This window comes from Geospiza fortis, unplaced genomic scaffold (assembly GCF_000277835.1).
Source record: "Geospiza fortis unplaced genomic scaffold, GeoFor_1.0 scaffold55, whole genome shotgun sequence".
Classification (NCBI taxonomy): Eukaryota; Metazoa; Chordata; class Aves; order Passeriformes; family Thraupidae; genus Geospiza; species Geospiza fortis.
The window spans coordinates 4,715,917-4,732,249 of record NW_005054308.1 but is presented as its reverse complement, the minus strand read 5'-3'; the positions used below and the strand labels follow the sequence as shown (position 1 = coordinate 4,732,249).

General features: G+C 40.7%; 2 protein-coding genes across 6 annotated transcripts in view; one reads left to right on the top strand and one right to left on the bottom strand.

The window, feature by feature from the left end:
- The window catches only part of HNRNPAB (heterogeneous nuclear ribonucleoprotein A/B), a 22,289-nt gene extending 8,525 nt beyond the window's left edge, over positions 1-13,764 (bottom strand). Inside the window, exons 1-7 of one of the 5 annotated variants that reach the window (XM_031066838.1) lie at positions 13,577-13,764; positions 13,334-13,492; positions 12,793-12,924; positions 11,059-11,167; positions 10,813-10,965; positions 10,650-10,734; positions 10,068-10,394 (exon numbers count right to left, since the gene is read on the bottom strand). In XM_031066838.1, coding sequence (XP_030922698.1) covers positions 10,664-10,734; positions 10,813-10,965; positions 11,059-11,167; positions 12,793-12,924; positions 13,334-13,492; positions 13,577-13,741 — 789 coding nt within the window. In that variant the 5' untranslated portion in view covers positions 13,742-13,764 and the 3' untranslated portion in view covers positions 10,068-10,394; positions 10,650-10,663. Of the gene's footprint in view, positions 1-10,067; positions 10,735-10,812; positions 10,966-11,058; positions 11,168-12,792; positions 12,925-13,333; positions 13,493-13,576 lie in introns of those variants that run through there. The other 4 variants (XM_005418711.2, XM_031066840.1, XM_005418710.2 and 1 more) reach the window with 4 other exon arrangements.
- PHYKPL (5-phosphohydroxy-L-lysine phospho-lyase) lies at positions 1,344-8,042 on the top strand. The gene is made up of 12 exons (XM_005418709.3): positions 1,344-1,490; positions 2,255-2,414; positions 3,018-3,092; positions 3,890-3,977; positions 4,072-4,188; positions 4,372-4,454; positions 4,735-4,960; positions 5,224-5,378; positions 5,889-5,978; positions 6,121-6,251; positions 6,666-6,722; positions 7,861-8,042. Exons 1-11 carry the CDS (start codon positions 1,436-1,438, stop codon positions 6,692-6,694), a joined length of 1,209 nt encoding a protein of 402 aa, XP_005418766.2. The 5' UTR covers positions 1,344-1,435; the 3' UTR covers positions 6,695-6,722; positions 7,861-8,042.
- Positions 13,765-16,333: the final 2,569 nt, after the last annotated feature.

Sequence of the window (16,333 nt, the reverse complement as noted above, 5' to 3'; positions counted from 1 at the left end):
CGGAGCGCCGCGCCCGCACAGCCCGGTGCGCTGCTGTTATTAACAGGAATTAGCCTTTCTTAAGGAGGGGGATTATGCAACTGCGCTGTTAAAACCCGTATGATACCGAGGGTGCCTGTTCAAGAGACTAAAGTGCTTAGAAAGCGTTTTCTGCGAGCCCGGCGGAGACGGGGCTGGGGCTGGAGCCGTGCTGGGCCAGGGGAGGTTCTGGCTCAGCCACTGTTATAACCCGTCTTTCAGGAAACTAATTACACCAAAACCGTGATGGAATTAACAACAAACGTCTGCTCTCTTTAACAGAATGAGGGACTCAATTCTAAAGTTCCCATTACCGGTGGTGTTTCAACCAGCCTGAAGAAAGTCTTAATTCTATAGACCATCGCCAAGTATGGCAACACAACTCTTTTATTTAACTAAAGGAAAATTTTCGTATCATATATATTCAAACCCAAGACTACTTTTATGTGCTGTGTAAATACAAGAGTTGGGCTGAAAGTAAAAGCTGAAATTAGAATTATGCCAGTTACATGCACCTGAAAAATGCTACACTGGGTATCAAATCTTTTTCTAACTGATTTGCCCTTCCACTGGCAACAGAGACCCAGCCTCTGCAAGCACTTTCTTAGTATCTTTTGAACAGTTAGGAGAAGCTTACAAAAACCCCCAACTGTTTTGCCAGCTCACAGAGAAAGTATCAAGATACATGCTGGGAAGGATAATGAAGCACTTTCTTACTTCACTATTGTCCTTTGTCATCCATTTGACAATGGCTTTGTATTTATTGTCAAATTTCTATATAAGCAATCTTTTACTAAGTGAAGTATGAAAGTTTGGCATTGCCTTTCAGTCTCAAATCTCTGCAACTCCTGCTTAGGCAGATGTGTTTCCATTTTACTTGTTTGGCAATCCATTTAAAAAGTGAAACACAATGCACTTAAGTAAACCCAGCCTTATAAAATCACTCTGTATTCTAGCTATGGTTAGTGAAGCTGTAACAATCACCTGCACCAAACTATCTGGAAAATCAGGATGTTGGCAGGAATAGCAAGCACATAATGAGAATAATAAAAAGAACATAGCACAAGGTAAGAAACACAAAAGAACAAAAAGGGCAGACAGCACAGACAGGAATTGCAGTTAAGACAGGATGAAGCTGTAGAGGTGAGTCCTACTGCTGTGGCTAGACCCTAGAGTAGGACTTTCATGTTTGGAGTGTGCTTTTTTCCTGTTAATCTAAGAAAATCTGAGTACAAGCCCTTTGGTTTAGGGGCCAAAAGCAGGATGACTGTGCCAGCAAACAGGAGAAATGTTTTTTACCAGTAGGATAAACTAAACTCACTAAGATATTTTGCTTTCTGATGCTTGTCATAGCTCTTCTTGCAAGCTGTTTTTTCCTAATGATCCAGTGAAGATCACGAAGGCAAAAGGCCAGTATATGTATGATGAGAATGGGAGACAGTACCTTGACTGCATAAACAATGTGGCTCATGGTAAGCTAAAGTCATGGCATTGGATGTTATTTGATGCTGTGGTTTTTTTAAGCAGAACAAAGAACAAGCAGTACTTTTACTGCACTTGCACTGTGCTGGGGGAGGGGGTGGTTAATTGGAAAAGTGGAAGGAAACTTTCTTGAGCGTGTAGTTTGGGGAATTACAGTGTTCTTGAATCTGGGTGTGTGAATGTGCTTTCCAGACTTGCTTCCTGTCCCGTCTTCCTAGAAATATGTCTAAAACATACAGATTTTTTTCCCATGGAAACTCAAGTACAGCACCTCACTGTAAAATGAACAAGTGACATTTTCTTGGTTTTGTAAAAGTTACCGTTAAGTGTACAGTCACAGAACCACTGCTCAGTGTAATGCCTTAATTGTGTATAATTAAGTGACTGCTACTTTCTTACAGGATTTGAAATCTCTCTAACCTAACCCCTACCAGGGCTAGTAATTCTTTGATAGTAAAGCTTACCTGCACCCTCCCAAACTCCTGAACTGTGGCAATGCCTAAATCCAAGGATCAAATCAGGGACTATTTGTTTTAGCATATCAATTTCCAGTACTAACCACAAATCTTAAATACAGTAGGAGGCAACTTCAAACCTTCTGAGGAGCACAAAAACGTTTTTAAAAGATGCACCATTATTAAGGCCCTACTGATAATATCTCTGTAGTATTAGAGAAATGTGTTAATCAGGCATGTGATTAAACACCATGGATAATATGAAGAACTCTCAAACCACTCTCCACATTCTCTTGCAGTTGGACACTGTCACCCTGATATAGTAAAGGCAGCCCATGAACAGAATCAGTTGTTAAATACAAATTCTCGTTACCTTCATGACAACTTGGTTGATTATGCAGAGAGACTTTCAAAAACACTACCTGAGAAATTATGCATCTTCTATTTTTTGAATTCTGGGTAAGTTGGGTACATTAGAATTGATACAGGGGATTTACTAGGTATATAAAGACAGGTACACACTTTCTTATCAACAACTAATTTCTGGTGTGGATTACTAGATACTGACAAAAACATGGGTCTGGTTCTGCAAGTTCTCAACCTGGGAAATAAACCTGTGCTTTATTTAAGAAGAGTTTTATTCTATTTGTAAGACCTTGGACCTCAAAACAGTAATGTAAATATTTGCTGTATTAGTTTCTTGTCTGATTTGTCTTCTGACTTGACAGTTATTCTCAAAATTAAATGTACCAATGCATTGCTTCTGTTGGGGAGGGGGGCACACATTCATAAGCAAACTTCATCTGGAAGGAAAAAAAAAAGCCAAATTGTTTCTCAGAAAGTAGTTCCTGTACTCAGTAGTTCCTGTACTCTGGCTTTTTAAGACGGATTCTGTTCTGGTGAACAGTCCTACCTAGTGAGTGCTGATTACTGAGGAATTTATGCGTAACATGCAGCAAGTTCTGTCTGTTCTCTGCAGACACAAAGAGAAGTGCAAGGGAGGTTAGATTTCAAAACTCAAGATAGCCACAATGAAACAATTACTGATTTTTTCCATTGTAGGTCTGAAGCCAACGACCTTGCCCTGAGACTGGCACGGCAGTACACAAAACACGAGGATGTGATTGTTTTAGACTAGTGAGTACATTGGCAATTTGGGGGTACAAGGCTCAGTTTTGGCCCATGGTCAGAGCATTTCTGAAATCCTCCTGCAGTAGAAAGACTGTAACCAGGAAGCTGAGGGAAGTAATTTTTCCCTCTGTTGAGTATTTGCCAGCCCAGCCCTGAGAGCTGTGGTTGGGCTCTCCAGTACTTGACACTGAAGGAGGGGCCACCAGTGGCCTGCCACGATGGGGAAGGAGCCACAGCAGTGAGAGGGGCTGGGTTTGTTCTGCTGCAAGGGACAGCCAGATAGATCTCACTGCAACTACAGCTGTCTCATGGGAAGGAGCAAAAAGGGTGGGAGCCAGGTGTGAAGATGGATGGTGACAGGAAAAAATACCTCAGATGTAAGTTCAAACCTGAGGAATTTTGATGAGACATAGGCAAAAAAAAAGTCTTTTGCCATGAAGGGAGTCAAATATTAGAACAGGATGCCTAATAACAGGAGTCACTGGAAACTCCATTGTTGGAGAATATTCAGAAATAGGCCCCTCCCATTCTGCAATCTTGTGATACTGCTGAGGTGTTCCCTGCTGTGATTCCAGTCACCAGTGGCAAGTCCTGTCCCTCTGCATCCTTTATATGAAAAAAAAAATCCAAGTAGTACTAAGCTTATTGATAGAAAAGAAATTGCAGAGCTGTTCTCAGCTGAAGTTACTGAATTTCCTACCAGGTGATAGCAGCTGGCTACTTTTTACTATTTGGAATGCTAATACTAAAGAACTCTTGATACTGAGGAAATTACTGTTTAGTTCTGCCAATTGTTTTTTAAGTGCTTACCATGGACATCTGACATCTTTGATTGACATAAGCCCATATAAATTCAGAAATCTAGAAGGACAAAAGGAATGGGTCCACGTGGTATGTACTTCATCCTATACCTATCAATTACTTGTCAATTGAGTGGAGTTGTTTTTATGATATATTGAATGTAGGATATTATTCCTTTGCATAGGCTCCTGTTCCAGACACATACAGAGGACTTTATAGAGAAGACCATGAAGATCCAGTAACAGCCTATGCTGATGAAGTAAAAAATATTATTGAGCATGCACATAAGAGAGGCAGAAAGGTAAGATATCATTTCCTTAACTGTTTGTCTTAGAAATGAAAGTGCAAGTCAGAGTTACTAAACCAAGTGGGATGGACTTGTCAAAAAGTAAAGGTCACATTAATAATCAAAAACCATCTAAGGACAAAGAGCTCGCTCCACAACTTTCTGTATTGTGTTCAAACATTATATGCTGTGTTTTAGATTGCTGCATTTTTTGTTGAATCTCTACCAAGTGTTGGTGGTCAAATCATTCCCCCAGCAGGATATTTTCAGAAGGTTGCAGAGTAAGTGCTCATTCATTATCTTTTTTAACTTATTTGGTAAATAGATAATTCTCTACCTGCTGCATCACAGAGCTTGATAGGTAGGAAATTACCCAAGCATTTGTGCTAGAATGTGAACTTTGTATATGGCAAAGATCTGCTTATAAACACACAGTATGCAATATAGCCTTGTATATGTTTGTTTCCTCAAAGTTTGCAAAGTAACACTTTCTGCATGTTCCTAAACAATAAATGCTATGTTCTTTCATTTTAAGAGACAATCAAATCTGTTTTGTTACAGGCATGTGCACAAGGCAGGAGGTGTATTTATTGCTGATGAAATTCAAGTTGGCTTTGGCAGGGTTGGCAAGCACTTCTGGGCATTCCAGCTTCAGGGAGAAGATTTCATACCTGATATTGTCACTATGGGGAAGCCAATAGGAAATGGGCACCCACTTGCTTGTGTAGCAACAACAAAAGAAATTGCAGAAGCATTTGCGGCCACAGGAGTGGAGTATTTTAATACAGTAAGTAAACAGCTGCCCCCTTCTGTAAGGGAGCCTGAGGATTAAAATTAGATACTCATGATGTGTTTTTATTAGTATTTACCACAGTAACTAAAGAGGAACTGTGTCACTGCACTATTTCTATGTTTCTAGTCTGTGACTCTATGTATTGGCTCCATCTCATAAAAGTAATATGCTCCTTGTATCACTGAGGCTACACTTTCAGTGACATGATTGCATCTTTCTTCCCTTTCCATGGCTGTGTGTTCCTTTCCTGGGCTCAGTTTGGTGGGAACCCTGTTTCATGTGCCATTGGATTAGCTGTGTTAGATGTAATTGAGAAGGAACACCTTCAGGCTCATGCCACAGAGGTAGGCAACTTCTTGATGAAGACACTCAAGGAGCAGCAAATCAAGCATCCAATCATTGGTGATGTCAGGTATCAGTGCCTTATTTACATTTTTGGCAGCTTTCTCTTTGGTTCCGTCAGTCCAATCCAATAGATGTTGTTTTGAGAAATTAATAAATTTTGTGTTTTCAGTGAAAATAGCCTCCTGTACAATTAAGTAAAACAAACTTGAGCTTATCTGAAGTCTCATATACTTTGCCACTCTGGGCCACTACTGTTTTATCAATTTTTAGCTGCTAAAACTGTTGAACTGCTACTGTTCAAACTGCTGTTTGAACTCAAAGTTCAAGTGCACAGGGTACAGAAGTGATGAGCTAGATGAAAAACATACTTAACATCCCATCCTGCTCTGCCAGGGTGAGCAGACAGAAGTCTGTATTACCACATTTCTTCAGAACAGCAAAACTTTTTTCTAACAGTAGCCAAACATCAGGTAATTCTCATGCAGTAAAGGTCTGGTGTTAAAAAAAAACTCTTTTAGTTCAGTTGTAGTTCCTTTCTCTGACACTGACAGACTGAGTGTTTTTATTTCTTTTACAGAGGTTGTGGCTTATTCATTGGAGTGGATTTAATCAAGGACCAAGAAGAAAGGACTCCAGCTACAGCAGAAGCAGAGGATCTAATAACAAGGTACAGGAGTTGCTAAAACAACCAACTGGCCAAAACTGAAACCAGTCAGTGTAGAAAGTGTGACATCCTGCAGGCTGGTGTTGAAAGTTTTCCTGAGCTACATGCAGAGCAAAATGTAATCCTTTGTTATTGCTCTTTCCAGACTTAAGGAAAAATATATTCTACTGAGTACAGATGGGCCAGGAAGAAATGTGCTGAAATTCAAGCCCCCAATGTGTTTTAATATAAAGGATGCAAAATTTGTTGTGGAGACAATTGACAAAATACTAACAGGTAAAAAATGATCAAAACCCTCAAAAATAGTGGGTGGTTTCTGAACTTTATTGAAGACAATGCTGAGCTTCTGAGCCTGATTTTCAGAAGTGCTAAAATGGAGCCAAGATGGTAAATGCTGAGCACACGGCCTTCCCTTCTTAGTTATTCTGTGAAGTTCTCCAACCAAACTACTTTCTCTGCAGATGCATGTGCCTTTTAAGATAGCTTTGCTCTGGCTGAGGTTTGAGTGTTTAGCTTATCCAAACAAGCACAATTTGTGAAGTATGTCCACATGTTCCTGAAAGCTGTAATCTATGTGCTTTTGCCACTTAGCTTTTTATACAACTTCTACACACTTAGCATTAAGAAAGTTAGTATAAAAAATGTCACAAAGTCATGGCTTTTCTAAGTTGTTTCTTATTCTCTCTTCAGATATGGAAAAAGAATGTCTGAACCAATAGAAAAGACCTGTTTGTTCCACCTGAGCAGGTATTTACCTATAGCCACCCAATACTATTTAAAAGCCAAGTTCCTAAACATACCTTCACAAGCACTGTCAGAATAAAGCTTCCTCAGGGATGCTTTTACTCAAAGTTTGCAGGAATTTCTGGGTATCTCCAGGCATGGACCACACTTGTGTACATCCAGCATTCACAACTGCCCTCCATCACTCTGACCCTCCCAGCAACACTGTGTGCATCACTTGTTGTAAGCAAGGGCCAACGTGTCCCAGACATGACTGTCTCTAGAGCATGCAAATGACTGCACATCCACACAAACAGCTTTTCTGCTTGCTGCTCAGTGCCTTCAGGCTCCAGCTGCATAACCACTTCTCAGCAGATCTCCCCTTAAGTGTCATTTCAGGTTCACAGCTGGCATCTCATCCTTCAGGATCCATTTACCCCTAGACTCAAAAGTTTGTGGGTATCAGAGTAAGATTGGTCTTGTTAAGTCTTCAAAGCCTTGTTATGTCTTCATCTGTTGAGGTCCCTCAATAGGTTGCCAAGAGAACATCTAGGTGCAACTCAGTTTGCTGCACACCCATGAGCACAGTGTAACTTACACTTAACACCTTGGTAACAACACCCTTTGTACACTTAGTACTTCTCCAAACTACTCTGACTAAAAGACACCCCCATGTTTAGTAGAACTCTGGATAGCTGGGCAGGAATGCACCTAATGTGGTCATTGTGAGCAGTGTAATCATTGGTGACCTCAACCACCATGAGATTCACAGTGCTATGGCCCTGAGCTAAGGAGAAATATGGTTTTAGTTCAGTGTATATTAGTATAGCAGGCACAAGAGAAATGTGTTAATATTTTATTTAGCAAGTTAATGGAAAGACATACAGCTGTTTATACTACTTATTCTTAAGGAACAGAAAGATTACTGAACAGTGCCAGTGCAAATTAGAGGCCTAATGACTTAATGTACTTATCTGTGATCTAAACTAAGCAATAAAAATGCCTTTATTTTCTACAGGAAACCAAGAATGCAAAAAGCCTCTTACTAAGTACAGTACTAGTAAGACACTTACATATAATGTAAGCGAAAGTGAGGCAATGAAGTAATTTCTTTTAATGATACTTTTACAAAAAAACCCATAACATTATTTTCTTTCCATAGGTTTCAAACAATGTTCAAGATCTACTAAGAAACATTATTCTACTATAATAATGCACATTTAATCTTCATCCTAGCATGTCTTAGACCAGATAAGTCACCTCTGATTTTTCTGTTTTCATTTATCTTGTTTTTAGTAAAAGCTCTAGGAGAAATAAATTTTACAAGAGCTTGTCTCAACTCTGGCAGTGTGGAATTAGCTTTTATTTAAAACTGCATATCTAAAATTGATTATAAAGGAGGATTTTTCTAATGGCCACTACAAAATACATTTGCTAAATTTATCTACTTTCAGGTTATGACTTTTTCAAATTAGGATGAGCCAATGGGTGTTCTGATATTTTCAAGTCTTCAGCTATCTTTGCAAACACCATTCCAGGTGCCAGTACACCCACATCTGATGAGTTTCAGCAGCCAGTGTCAGAACAAGGTCCCTAAGTAGCACTATATTCAACAAACACGCTCAAGCCACCAGGTTAAGTCAAAAACTTCAGTTCCAAATTCCTGACATCAAACACATGAGGGACAGACACCTGAGGGCTATGGCTCCCAAACCACTTCTTACAAACACAGTCTGTCCTCGAGAAGTACCCAAGTAGGATTAGTAAATTAAGAGGCGTTTACAGCCATAAGCAACAACCTTGTGTACAAGCCTTTACTTTTACCAGGCAGTTCTTTGTATCACAAACTTTTCATGCAAAGAAGAAAGGGAAAAGCCAGCTCTGCATTTAAGTACCAGTATCCTCAGTTCCTGCCTAAGGCCACATCACCTGTTAAGGAAGCATTACCTGAGCACCTACTTACAAAAACCACCACAACACCAGCTGACAAACTCCTGCTAGGACACTACTAGCCAGAAGGACTGCAGCACAATGGTCCTGGTACCATGCAGTTTTCCCACTGGAGGGCCAAGTGCTTGCTAGAAAAATATTCTGCTACCCCTTATTTCACAGAAAAAAATATTCAAAGTATGTAATAAAGTATTTAGATTTTAAATCTTGAGACAGTAATACTTCTAAATACTGTGCTCATTTGTTTCAGTGATCTGCTGTTTTTTTATTTGCAATGAAGTTGGGCTGGAGGTTACATGGTCCAGCTGTAAAGTTGTCAACTATAAGATTTAAAATCTGATTTTTTTTTCCAATACTGAAGACTTTCCACCTAACACCAGAAGAGTCTTACAGACTTCTAAACTTACAAGCCAGTTTTTCTTTTCAAGGACAACCAGCAGGGAGCAGCAGATTATAGTTCACGCAGAAACAGCTGCATCCCTTGTTAAAAAAACTGGAAAGGTCACTAGTAACATGTGTTTGTTTCTTGTCTTAGTTACTTGGTTTGATTCCACTTGCAGGTGTTACTTGTTCAAAGAGAATTTGTTACAAGAAAAAATATTGCCAGATTTTAGCTTTAAAAGGAGATTAATATCGAATTGATCACTGCAACAAAGATTAGAAGTTTGCTTTGTGCAGTAGAGCTTGCTACTTCTATTCTGCAACAAGACAGGCAAATCACATGACAGTTATTGCCTTAAAATAGCAGTAAACTAACAGTAAAGTCAGAAAAGGAGAGTATTTCTAGCTGGTCACTTATCTCTAGAGAAAGAGATGTTTTTTCCACCCACAACTGCAGTGGAAGTTCTTTTAGCCTTTTCTATTATACAAAAAGGCTGCAAAAATTCAGACTTTGCATTGGTAATTGAATGTCTGTCCAACCTGCATTTCAAGGCAGGTATATATAGCCTATTAACAACTTGCAGACAAGTCTCAGACTCATGACAGTGAAACATGGAGGAAGTGCAGCCAGCTTCTTGCACACCTCTTGGCTCCCTCCTGCAATGCTGTCCAGACTCCCAAGCCCTACCTGACACCTAGAGCTCTGGCTCCTCCTAGCAGAGCCCAAAGCAGACACCACTCCAGTCACTATGAGCCTCTGTGCTTGCCTAGAGCAGAGCCACCACCTCACCAGCACAGCCCCACCACAGCTGGGGCTTCTCACCTGAGCTCTCCTCCACAACCTCCAGGCAGAAATGACAGCAGGTTTTAGCTGCCACTTAAACTGCAAGTGAGCACAACTACCAACACAGCCTTCTAGTTTTAAGATTAAAAACATTTAAGCACAACTCTTAATCTATCAAGGTACTGCCATGAACTAAGTTCTGGGAGCAGGATACTGGTGTTTTACTAACACATGAGCTGAAGAATGGCACAAGACACTAGATTACGCCTTTTTTATTTCAAAAGCTAGGATAGCTCCAATATCCATGTCATGGTGAATCAGAACACATGTAAAATACCTTACAATACATTAGATTCCAAAAAGGTACCAAAAAGTACAGTAAAATTAACACTTCCATTACAGGAAATGTATGACACAAAAACAATACAAAATAAAAAGGTGGAAAGTGACACTGGTTCCCTAAGATGCATCTCATTCTGTACAACTGGAGTAATGCAGAGTCCATAGTTAACTCCAAGAGGCAGTCCCTAGATGCAGAGCTGCAGCTTTAAGCAGACCCTCAAAATCAGTTTCAGTTTAACCTATTAATAAAATCATTAATTAATATCTTCAGCAATGCTGAAAATTACACACCACACTGTCTAGACAACTAGTTATTGGTAAGTATTAAACATGTAAAACATTTCCAGGGAGCTCTTCCAAGTAAGATGCACATTTAACAGGCCATAGAAATTTATTGTAAAGTTAAATTTGGTACAGAACTGAAGTATCCATCTACAGCATTGTATACAAAACCTATGCAGTCATTTTCCAAAAGAGACCATGCCACTGCATACCTGAATAAGTTTGATCAATATGGCTTGTAGTTATTCTGATGACCACCACGTCTTGGTGTCTTCCCATAATTTGCACTGCCTTGACCTATGAACAAGAGAACAAATGCATTAAACTGCTAATTAGTTATGCTTGCTTATACCCAATACAGTTCTCTTTACTTACTGTAATCATAGCCTGGTCCATATCCATAATACCCATATCCTGAATAATCATAGCCTCCATAGCCACCATAACCTTGCTGATAGCCGTATCCTTGATTCCCATAACCCTGGTTCCAGTAATTGCCATAACCTTGATTCCAATTTTGACTTTGAGCTATAGAAGGGAAAACCATCCACAAAATCCCATTTTAGTACACACAACTTATTTAGAATGTGTCCATACTAAAGTAGTGTGTGTGGTACTTACCACCGCCTCTTCCACCTCTGCCTCTTCCTCCATAGCTACCTCTTCCTCCTCCACTACTGAACTGTTGCTGCTGGTACACTTCTTTTGGCTGTGCTACCTTAATCTCACACTGCAAATAAAAAACAAGGAAGAGTATGTGAAGTGTGTCAGAGCAGTATTGCCCCACCCGAGCACCTGGAGAAGCCAGAGGTTCCTCTGGAGGCAAAGGAGGTGTACGTGCTGTGCTCCTGATCAGGTGAGCAGCACTAATGCAGGGACATCTGATTTATTGTGCCACCTGGGCAAAGGTAAGTCAGCCTTTCCAAGAGGCCACTGCTGTCAGGGCATTTTATCCTGCCTATTCCCTACCATCAGTCTCACCATGGAAGAAGTGCTGAGGCCACCTGTCCTGTAGGAGCCACAAGGCTGCCCTCTCACCTGGCACAAGCTCCAGGACAAGGCTCTTGCTATCAGACTGCTTCACCTGACCTGCACTGAATGAACAGGATTCTGAGAAATGCCCAAAAAGGAGTTTTCCTGGAAGCCATTGTACACACTACACACTGTGTATGTGGATGGACTGTACTACACCCCTACTAACACCTAAAATCACCATTTATCAAATACTAACAGGTAAAAGCAACCAGAACTGACATTTCCAAGACAGGTTCCCATGCTTCAGTTCAAGCTGTCAGCCAATTGCCAGGTTCCTGGATCTGTGCACAGTCCAAGATTAAAGCTACTGTGCTGCAACAGGAACAGCACCTGAGCAAGCCTGGCTTGGAGTTCCTTACCACAGGACCTTTAAGGTAATCTGCTTTTTATTATCTATGGCCATAACACAAAAACAAGTCATAGATATGATACAGGAATTTCTCAGCTCCCTTGGCATTTAGGCATTCATCTCTCCTGAAAACAAACTTCACTGCTAACCAGCGACTTTCCCACAGCACTGGGTTTGCCAAAATTTATTCTGTCAAGACCAGTTTTAAACGAAATCCAAGTCAGTGTCAGCCAGTATGACCCAGTGTAATAAACTCTGAAGTTATGTGGTCAGCACTGGCCTCAGAGCAAGGGAACTGGGACACCTCGAGCCAGTACACATCATTTGCCTCCAGTTTCTCTACATTTCTTGACCAATGAGCCTCTCTCCATTAGCTAGTCCCTCAGATGAGCAGTCAGCTGGTCAGAGCACCTCACACCACCCTTGCAGTAGCTCCCATAACCAGATGACCCAGCACAAGCTTCCCTAAGTGTACATTCATTCCCTGGATCCTTGTAGTGGGTTTATATGACAAGGTTTTGGTAGCAGGGGGGCTGCAGAAAGGAGCTCCAGAGAGAAGAAAGCAGAAGCTGTCCCCCAGCAGACAGAGCCACTTTCAGCCAGGTGACTGCAAAATTAGGCATCTTCAATGCTTTTATTTATTAAAGTGCTCTATGCTGAAAATAGGCATCTACCTGCTGGAATGGCTTACCCTGCTACACAAGCCAATTTCTCCACATCTATTTAATGAATGTAATTAGATATTTAATATACAAAAGCCCCTAAAATCCAGCAATGAAAGCCACAAGTATTATCAAAGAGCTCTGGTAGCCTCTGTGACAGAACTTGGGGCAAAACACCACTATGGTAAACTCCAAGCTGTCCTTATTGTAAATTTGGTACTTTGACACAAGGGGTCTACAAAAGCCTTTTCAGGTTATAGATGTAGAGGTATAATCCTTGGACAAAGAGTTACAAGTCAGAGTTTCTACCTTGCTTCCACTGACGTTATGGAATTTCTTCTCCAAAACCTTCTTCACTGGATCCTCTTCCTTGAAAGTGATGAACACAAACCCCCTCCTTTTGTTGGTCTTTGGATCCATTGGCAGTTCAATTGCTTCAATCTGAAGATGTGAAATACTATTTTCAGACTCATGTTTTAGATGAACAGTTAAATGCACAGAAACTAGGACAGCAAAACTGTAAATTTTCTCTTTACGCATATTATGCAACACCAAATTTGCAAGGCTTTCTATGCTAACAGTGGCTTTCAGATCCAAGATTTCATTTTACAACTCTTCAAACTGGTGTTGACATCAGCTAAAATGCTTTGAGTTAAAGACAAGGGTCTCTAACTAGCAATGTTACTAGTGCAGTAAGTGCCACCTTTGCTCTCAAGTTGGGAAACTTCTGGGTGTTACAGAAGGCTTGATACATCTGAAGTTAACTTATTTTGAAACTTGCAAATTATTAATAAATTACACAGCAACTGGAGACTATACTTTCAGAGTTTAGTAAGATACCATTACACACCTCTCCAAACTCTCCAAAGTATTCCCTGATTTTCTCTTCTGTAGCTTCTGGATTTAGCCCACCAACAAATATTTTCTTCACTGGATCCTTTTTCATTGCCATGGCCTTCTTGGGATCAATTAGCCGTCCATCTAGTCTGTGTTCTTTCTGTTCCAGAACCTAAAAGACAATTTGGTATGATTAACTCAAGCTGAAAAGTTTCCCCTAGAAGTTAAAGATCTAAAGTATTTAGCTTAAATTCACCTTTTCAACACTCCCAGGTTCTTTGAAGAGAATAAATCCAAAGCCTCTGGATCTTCCTGTGTTAGGGTCCATCTTTATCGTACAGTCGGTTACCTCACCAAATTTGGTGAAATAATCTTTCAAGTCTTTTTTGCTTGTATCCCAACTGAGGCCACCAACAAACATCTTCCTGAAATTTCAAGGAGAGAAGAGCTATTCAGATTCAGGAAGCAGTGAGAAAAGGCCATGCAGTAAGATGCTCAGTGGTACACACCTCAGCAGCATTGTCAGAACAGGACTGTCTGTTCCCAGTGCAACACCTGCGCCTTGTCAAAAGCTGCTGATATTACAGAGTGCACAAGGGTGGGCTTCTCCCCCTTTTTGAGGGAATGCCACAGTGCACCCTGCCATTGTTTAGAGGATACAAAAATTAGTAAGAATAGCGTGAAATATTTCTTGCCAGTAACTTTTGTTCTTAATGAAAATATTCTATAATTTGCAAGAAAGCAGTATTGATTATCAAGTACTGCCAACTCAGTTTTTGCAAAGAACTTAGGATTATTCCTACTGCTCTGAAAGCATTCAGCAAAGAATAAGGTATCAAAAGCAAAGTATTTGAGGTCTCTTAGGTTTTGGTTAAGCAGCTTTAAAAATTTTAGTCCAGGTATCTGTGACCTCCAATAACAGTCACATACAACAGATGGGACTTTGGACCTGCCTTAACTACTGTGTTAGTTGTGCACTTCTTCCTGCTTAGTTACTGACTCTAGTTCTGTCTTTGTCAGTATTACAGGAGTCTCTCCATCCTCAGTCTTTAATTCCAAGTAGGCGGATACAGTTCTTCCCTGCCCACTTTCCCATACTAAATACCCTCTGAAGGAGAATATCTAGCTCAAAGAACTAAATTCAAGAGAAATACAGAAGTGAAGCTAACAAACAAAACAGTGATAGCAGGCAATAAGGCATTTTTCAAATGCTTCACTTCAAATGAAAACATTAATAACATGGCTGCATTTTCTATTTTCATAGTTTCCAAGGTAACAAACTAAGCTTTTAAAAGCATTCGAGCCTTTTTATCTAACTATAGACTGAAGCAGTTCAAGTTGTCATTACTCTTGTTTGGAGGCAACCTAGATTGACACTGGAAGGTAGCAACATTTCAGAAATGAAACTATGCTTAGATAAAATTGGCTTTTGTTGTTTATGTGTAACTTTGCAATAATCCGCATCAGTTTATGCATAAGAGGCAACCTTTATCTGCTGAACTTAAGTTTTTTCAGCAGAGCAAGCTGTGCACTCTCGATGACTGCAGCAGGAAGCACCGGGCCCCAATTCATCGTGTGCTTCCTGCAGCCATTACAGCAGAGCCCTGGAGGAACGGCCTAGCCAACTTTATTCACCCTTTCAACACTAGGGCTAAGAAAGGGGCTTGGGGGATTCCTTCCCATCCCAACAGCTGACTGTGGCTGCTCTAACCTGTACGGACTGACAGCACACCCTGTCATCGCTGACCACACTTACAGAACAATTAAGAGATGGGAGATGGCAGGAATTTGTCTGGAGGCAGCTTTGGCTGCTTTATGGCACTGCCACATGCTGAACTCACCTCCAACCACAGCACTGTGTTACACTTTGCAATTTGCAGTGCTTTGTTTTGTAACTGGAAAAACCGATACCTAATTTAACTAACACAGTATTTAAAACTTTTGAACCTTTGAAACTGAGACAAAAAACCCCAATATTCGGCTTTTCCTTTAGAGGTCACAAACCGGACAACTGCACCCTTAACACGCAGTCATTTTTCCTTCTTGAGTGTATTTGTGCAGCTAAACTGAAGCTTATTTTAGCTCATAACAAAACACTAAAATCAGTGCCTTGGACAGCACTACATTTTTCACATACGTCAATCCCTCTGAATAAGTGCTTTTCTAAGAAGTTTCATTTCATACCGATTTGGGGCTGAAGCCTGTCACCTCCTGTTCATGAAAGGAAAATACCATCACCCTTATTTCAGCACAAAATACTAGAAACGTTAAAGAAAAATTCATCCAGGGCTAAAAGGCCTGGTTCGCAATCCTTCTAGTGTCTGCAAAGAGTACATCCGGCCCCAGCTCGTGGGAAGCTTGTGCAAGTGTTGCTCGTTCCTTTATAGTAAAAAATCTATTACCCTGGCTCCAGCGCTCTGTTTAACCTAAGGGATCTGACCCTCTGGTTCAGAGCTCAGCGGTAACAAAGGGAGTTCCAATTAAATACATGGGGTAGTCTGAATAACAAAGAACTGCTTGAGAAATAGCCAGGTAATGTTCGTGACAATTACGCGTGTTTATGAACAGACCAACTACGATAGGAAAAAAAATTCCTCTTGTACACACCAGGATTCCGCCACCAAAGCACAGCGAAGCTACACTGACTCCTCCAGAAATCCCTTCCAAGACTTAAGGCATTTTCTGACAATGCTGCAAAGTAGCACACCAAAATAGCTCTTACCGATTTAAACAAACCGCGCATTATCTCAATCGTGCTGGTTTTCCTTTTACTTCCCTTAAAAAATACTTAGGTTATCAACGCTGCCTTCCAAGGCCAGGATTATTTTTTACATGCTTTACACAAAACATTCACATTTACATCGACGCCAGCGGCGATGGGCCACGCGATCCCCGCAAAGTTTCAGCCGGCCCCCCTCCCCCAATAGAAAGCAACTCCTTCCATCCGCCCCTTTCGCTAAAGAGGGAAAGGATGAAGAAAACGCGGGAGAGGTAAATCCCCTTCCATTTTACA

What these genes read in the sequence shown, in the direction of transcription:
- PHYKPL (XM_005418709.3), top strand. Translation starts at nt 1,436, where the DNA reads ATGTATGATGAGAATGGGAGACAGTACCTTGACTGCATAAACAATGTG. An exon ending in CACATAAGAGAGGCAGAAAG is followed by an intron (nt 4,189 to 4,371) that starts GTAAGATATCAT and finishes GCTGTGTTTTAG; the next exon opens with ATTGCTGCATTTTTTGTTGA. An exon ending in TATTTTCAGAAGGTTGCAGA is followed by an intron (nt 4,455 to 4,734) that starts GTAAGTGCTCAT and finishes GTTTTGTTACAG; the next exon opens with GCATGTGCACAAGGCAGGAG.